This window comes from Vipera berus (genome assembly GCF_964194415.1).
Source record: "Vipera berus genome assembly, chromosome: Z".
Taxonomy (NCBI): Eukaryota; Metazoa; Chordata; class Lepidosauria; order Squamata; family Viperidae; genus Vipera; species Vipera berus.
Window position 1 is genome coordinate 101,099,281 of NC_138205.1, and position 7,180 is coordinate 101,106,460.

Genomic DNA, 7,180 nt, shown 5'->3' on the forward strand with positions numbered 1-7,180 from the left:
ATGACAAAAACAAGAAGAAAATATAGATTCATACTAAAAAAAGTTCTGCCACAATTCATAGTAAATATTGATGTGTAAAATTGTCAAAATTTAATAAAAGGTTAGTGAGGATTAACTAAAAAGCATCGAACCCAAAATTAAAAGTAGAAACAGCTAAAAGAAATAGTCAGAAACATTACTTAACGTTCTTATATAAACAAGTCCAGTTCGGAATATATAGAATTAAACCTGGACATGTTTATTTCTACCTAATTCCTATGAATACTTCTTATGTCCTCTGGATTCTGATTTCCAGGGGAAGCATCCTATGAGAACTTCTTAGATCCTCCGGAATATGAATTCCAGAGGAACCTCAAAAAACAACAGTATACCAAAATCGTAATCGGAAGAAATAAAATTTTATAAGGTCTAGACAACAATCATTTCAAGAACTGAAATATATTTACAGAACTAAAGGAATTCTATTTACACCTCTGCTTCAGATAATCGTTTTTTAGGTATGCAAGATGGGAGACAAAAGAAAAAGATCAAATTGTTGAAGCATTGAAAAAAACTGTATTTAAATCTGAAGTGTTGGAGCCAAATAAGATGCTGGGGGTTTTGTCAGCTGACTTCATGGGATGAAGGGTCTCTTTGATTTAGAAAGTTAATTTTGTTGCAAAATACCAATTTCCAATAAAAATAATCAAATAAATTGAAGGGGTTCTTTTGAATAAAAAGTGAAAATAGTTGTGAGCAAAATGATGAAAAAAAGGAAAAATACGTATTCATACTAAAAATTTTTTTGGCACAATTCATAGTAAATATTGATGTATAAAATTGTGAACAGTGTAATAAAATGTTAGTGAGGATTAACTAAAAAGCATCTAACCCTATTGTTTCTGATTTCCAGGGGAAGCACAGTATAAGTGCTTCTGTCCTCTGGAACATGAGGAACCTCAAAAAGGAACAGAATACCAAAACCGCAATTGGAAGAAATAAAATTTTATGTGGTCTCGACAACATTCATTTCAAGTATTGAAATATATTTACAGAACTACATTAATGATATTTATACCTCTGCTTTGGACACCATTTGTAAAGCATTCAAAAAAACAGACCAAAGTGTTGAACATTTTAAAAATCGTATTTGAATTTGAACTGTTGGAAACAATTATGCTGCTGGAAGTTTCTTGATTTAGAAACTATTTCCGATATAATGAATCAACATTTAAGGGTTGTTTTTTTTTAGTAAAAATGCAATTCTTACTATGATGAAAAGTAAAGTATATATATTTATAGCAGAAACTCTCCCACAGTCCACAGTCAATATTGGTGTGTAAAATATTTCAATTTCAATATACTGTTTGATTGGTCAATGGGACATCCATTGCTTCCAGGCGCAATGTATTATTGTGTATTTGAAGCTCAAAACATTTACATATCCCTAATTCCCAACTGATTGGTATGTTGAGAAACAAATCAAGAATGAAAAAGTTGTCAATAGTTGTAACCAAAATATTAGTGAATCTTAATATATGTAACTCTAAAAGCAAACTAGAAGCTAGATACTAAATCTAGAACATTAGTTAATATTCTCTATGAAGCTAATATCTAGAATTAAATTTGAACATGTATATTTCTACCTACTTTCTATGAATACTTGTGTCCTGTTGAATTCTCTTTTCAGAGAAAACTCAAAAGAACAAAACAAAAGAAATTAAAAACAGTAATCTCAAGAAATATTTCCTTTCGTTTAGACAACAATTGTTCTATTTACACATATCTACATACAATATTTACTTCACTTTCGGCTACCTATACAATTAGGCTGTGATACAAAAAATGAGATTAAAGTGTTCAAGCTGTTAATAAAATCTTATTTAAATTTGGACTCTTTCAACCAATTTCGATCCGGCCAGTTTTTTCAGCTGACTTCATGAATGTCTTCATTTTCCGGTTCAATAAAGGAAATAAAGTGAAATTTTAGTTACATAACGGGAAGAACACATTCAAATCCTAACAAAATGGATGGCAATGTTGAAGGTCCATGTGTGAACAGGAACAAAAGTATTTGTTTCAATTGAAGATTGAAAGTGGTACTGCATGCAGTCCCTTGGCACATGAAAAAGTGTACCACATATTAGAAAAGGATACAAAAGAACACTTTGGAAATATGCTTAGGAAACTCATGTTGCCATTTTTAGCTGAATAAGGCTCCTTATTTAGAAGCTTTCAGAGGATTTTCTTCAGCTTTGATGTTCATACCACCTTTTGTGCTCTCACTTAAATTCTGTTTTTCTGGGAGATCAGGATTATATCTGAACTGATAACCATAAGGACGGAGATGATAAATCAAATATTCCAAATGATACATAGTAGTAGCATCTACATAGTGAAAAGAAACTGCTAGATCAGAACAGCAACCAGGGCCCTACAAAAAGAAAAAGAAAAAACAAAATCAAAAGGCAAAAAGAAAACAGTTGTTAATTAAATGTAGATCAGATGACTCTAACTTCAATCATGATGGTTCTGAGAGTATTTGTTCTGTATTTGGTCTCTGAATATGAATTGTATACAGCTGCTTCATAACAGTGTAGTGGATTCACATCAGGGAAATTGAAATATTTCAATCTCTTCCATATATGGATGCTCCCTAGTATATTTTAAAAGTAGGAAATATTAAATTTAATGTTACTGAGTTTCCACACATAAAGCTCAGATATCTCCCATTCTGAAAACATCTGTTGTGAAATAGTAAAATTTATGCCTGAGATCATGGTAATATCCAACACGTCAGGAGACTATATGGATCCTGCATCTGATGCAAAAAAGCAATTACAGAAGTTCAACAAAGTTAAAAGATTTTTAATAAGTCATGTTAATCTTTATAATCACCCCCAATAATAAAACATACCTCTACAGCAGGGTAATAGTTGTAATTCCAGTACCAAAAATTTTTGGGAAGGTATCCTTTGATTAAATGATGTTCTGGCACAAATGGGTGGAAGGTTTCCTTGCCGCTTGTATCCCGAGAATCTCCAGCTTCAACATTAATGCTCTCCATACACTTGCCTAATGCTAAGTCTTCAATGGAAGAGCTATGAGTACATTTTTTATTTTTGAAGGCATCCACAAACCTTTTCAGAGCTTCTTTGCTAAGCACATATCCTGCCCCACCACTCATATAGCCCTGTTTTACAAAAGGCTTAAATCTTCGCCCAAAATAAATGGGCTTTTCAGGATTGTATTTTGAAAGGAGCCATCTCAAGTTGTCCAGTGCAACATAGGTGTCATCATCTGCCTTCATGAACCAATCTGCTTCATCAAAATAATGTTCGTGTACATACTGGAAAGCTTTAATAGTTTTCCAGTATAAGTGATCCCTGCCTTCTTTGGTCTCTAATCCCACTGTTGGAAAGTTCTTGTTTTCCTCAGAGCTCATGAATAGGATTTTGTTGCAATGCTGGGCCCAAGTAGCTTTGACATGTTTGGCTTTTGTTTCCAGATTTTGGGGGCCTGTCATCACCCAACAAAGTATTCTTACCTTCTGGTACAAGTCTTCAGCAACATTTTTATTTTCATCTGTGGAAGGTATGAAGACATATGTTATTAAATTTAACCTTCACAAAAATCAGTAATATACACAATTCTGAGAGGCAAGGGATGGAGTGGTATGGCACCACAGGAATACAGCGAAGTGGGAAATGGGTTAGTGCAGTTCAGCATAAGTTTGACCAGATGGGGAGAGATGCTGCAGCATTGCACAAAAGGAAGCAGGTATGCCTGAACTATGGACTGCAGGAAAGGGGGCTGCAGGTGGGTATACACTACAGAATATGAGATCCTGTAGTATATTTTTCTGAAGAAAAGTCAGTGGAAACCACTTACAGGAGTAACTTGTGACCTTTCCTGCCAGCTTTCCCACTGATTCTGCTTGTGGGATGCTGGCAAGGGAACTCACAAAGGATAATCTTGTGATTGTGGGACACTGGAAACCATCACAATCATGTGACTACAGAGGCAATGCAACAGCTAGAACTTCAAAGACCAGTCATATGTACCACTCATTCAACGACATCGCAACTTCAAACAGTTGCCGAATGGGTGCTCCTTAACTGATCACTTAGATCAGCTCTTTTCTTGAGAGTGCAGCATTTAAAATATCACCATAAACAATATTTTTAAATTTTATTTACAATCTTTCAAGTAAACATGGTACTTATGATGTAGAAAAATAAAAAAACTGCTCCAGATATATAAATACCTTTATGTTGCCCGGCGTCAGCATTGAAATTCATTTGTCCTTTCAGGTTATTGTTTTCATCATTATCTGAATGATGGCCATGAGGATCATTATGAAGAATGTGAGGCTCAACCTTGATTTGTTCGTCTAATCTTAAGTTAAACAGTAAGTAACATAGGAGAAAACCAATTGCAGATCCAAAAGTGAAGGTCAGAATATTCACTAGGGATTTTGGAGATGCCATTTCCTGAGGGAAGAGAGGAACCATTATTTTATTTTAAGTTACACATAAATGAACACAGAAAAAAGACATTCAGCAATGAAATTGAATAATCATTAATCAGGACTATATGTCCTTAGCGACAGCAAGGGAGAAAGGAGGGCTGGATTGCCCTCTTCCAAACAAATGAATAAATAATAAATAAATAAATAAACAAAATGAATTTAGACTCTGAAACAAAGGATACAATGTTTGTGTGTGTGCATGTGTGAATGCATGCAAGAGAAAATTCCTATAAGTTTATGATCTTATTGGGAAAGAGATGAACCCTGAATGCAAAATAGATTAAAAAACATTTTAAAGGTATTTCATTACAAAGGCACTAATGGATTTAAAAAGTATATATAGCTTTTGTCTCCTACAACTAAAGAGAACAGCAACAGAAAGGCATAAATCAATTGCATATATTTATACCTCCGCATTTAACATAATGTTCAGATAATTGCACAGAACCACTTGCCACCTAAACCAGATACAAAACATTTAAGGATATTTCTTTTATTGAAACTTATAAGGGTCCTTTGCTCATGTCATTCCAGGTGCAGCATCTTGTACGGAATATAATGGAAGCAAAATACAGCTATTCTTTTTTTCTATCGCTATCACTCCAGGAAGCATTTTTTTTCATTTCAGCTTGGCAAATATCCACTGCAGGTATGGAATAATTTGTGTCTCTTCCTGGTTCTTAAAAACTCCCTTTCCTCTCATTTTCTATATGAGTGAACTTTTAAAAATATCTTTCAGTGTGGGATATACCCTGGAAGGAAAGTTTGCAATATTTTTAGTACTGCAAGCTACAAATTTAACATATCCATCATTGCGACTGTTGGCAGATTAACTCCTTTGCTTCCTGCATGAAACCATGAGTGGACAAGGTGTAGAAAAATATGATCATTTGGATCCTCTTGCTCTGCAAGCATTGGTACACACGATACAACTGCCATCCTTAATCTCATGTTAATATAGCCACAGTGATAATTAATAACACCAGGCTTAATAGGTAGATGAACCCAAACACATCAATCAGAGCAAATTTAGATGTATTAAACTACAATGTTTACCATTTAGTTGGCACATCCTGACCAAACTGGTCGGGGAAATATGGAATTTATGGCACAATTAGGCCCATTCCTGTTATTCAAAGATGAAAAGCTACTGCAAGAAAGAGCAACATTTGAATTTAGCAATCTTGAACCCATTTTTTAGGTCTGTCTTATATGAAAGTAAAATTGGCTGGAGGAGGAGGAGGGAGGGAGGGGGAGTAGAATATCACTTTACAAAGATCACTAATCCACTTCTTCCTCTTGTAATTAATGACCAGACTAAACTAATTAACCTGCACAAATCAGAGCCAACAGGTAAATCCTTTACACATTCTTCCTTGAACCCACAAATGAGTTGCCCAAACTTAACCCATACTGTCAGAAAAAAGAAGTCTGTAAATAGGAGAAAAGCTAATTAAAATCCTTTCCACACTGGAGTTACACAGTCACCCTACACGTCTTCCCAAAAACCACTTTCCCTATAAAAGTACCTGGTCTCTATATCCCCATTTGTAGCTTACCTTTGGGGGTTGTCTTTACGTTCTCGAATAAACCTTTTCCTTTCCAAAGAGCGTGTCTAGATTTCATTCTGATTTGTTGTTGCGCAACTCCCGCTCAAATTGGGACCCCAAATATTCCCTTGACAGTAACAAAATAAAACATTCGCCATTGATTGGGACGATAGAATTGTGATAAAACACTCCCGGAAAACTCAAAGACTGAAGCGCGGCCCCACTGAAATTACAACGATGGCTTTCATTTCAATATCCTTGTTGCCAAATGCGTCTCAAACAAGATTTCAGCCCTTTGTACTCCACGCGGCGTTTTTCTTTCCACCCCACTCTAAAGGACCGTATCTTACGCGCCTCGTCACTTTTTTATCTTGCCAAACAGGCAGCGCCTCGCCCTTCGCTCTCTCGCCAGGCCCACCACCACATTTCTGCCTCTCCTCTTACCTTAATTCTTAACAGCCTCTTCCAGGAGAACAGCGCGGAAGGCCGAGAACTCCGCTGAGGAGTGCTCCGGGAAGAGAAGAGACCATGCAAAGACCGCTGTCACCGCTCTTCTCCCCCAGCAACCTTACGAGCAGGCTGCCAAACCGCAACTACCCAGACTGCAGGTCTCCGGCCGGAGAAAAAGAGGGAACCCGAGCCGAGCTCCGCCCCTCCTGCTCCTCCCAGCGTCTCATTCGCTCGCGGATAGAGCCCAAGCGCTGAAGCTGTGGAAACGGGGCGGAGTTGCGCTTCTTCCCGCCTACCTGATGATAGGGAGGGGGAATGCCATGGCCGCTTGAGGGCGGAAGAGCGACGTCCGAAGCAGGGAAATAGCGGCCAGGAAGGCTGCCCTTGTGGGTGACTCAGAAGCGGTCCCACTTTCGCGTCTGTGTTCAGGGAGCCTTTACACCAAACCAAAGAGAAAACAGGCTTGCATATGCTGTCACTAAAAATATTTTATTTTTATTTATTTATTTTAATTCCATTTATATCCCACCCTTCTCCGAAGACTCAGGACGGCTTACAAGCTTAGCAGTAGCCTTCATTCTATGTATATGCCTGCTTATTAGGGCTTTCACACACACCCCAAGCGGCATTATTACAAAGTCAGCTTAATTGCCCCCAACAATCTGGGTCC

At 36.9% G+C, this 7,180-nt stretch overlaps 1 protein-coding gene across 1 annotated transcript; it reads right to left on the reverse strand.

Moving 5' to 3' along the window:
* Positions 1-6,668, reverse strand: C1GALT1 (core 1 synthase, glycoprotein-N-acetylgalactosamine 3-beta-galactosyltransferase 1). The gene is made up of 4 exons (XM_081344862.1): positions 6,505-6,668; positions 4,247-4,472; positions 2,897-3,564; positions 1-2,413 (listed from the first exon to the last, which is right to left on the reverse strand). The coding sequence occupies exons 2-4, from the start codon at positions 4,467-4,469 to the stop codon at positions 2,201-2,203; spliced, it is 1,104 nt and encodes a 367-aa protein (XP_081200988.1). The 5' UTR covers positions 4,470-4,472; positions 6,505-6,668; the 3' UTR covers positions 1-2,200.
* Between the last annotated feature and the right edge of the window lie 512 nt (positions 6,669-7,180).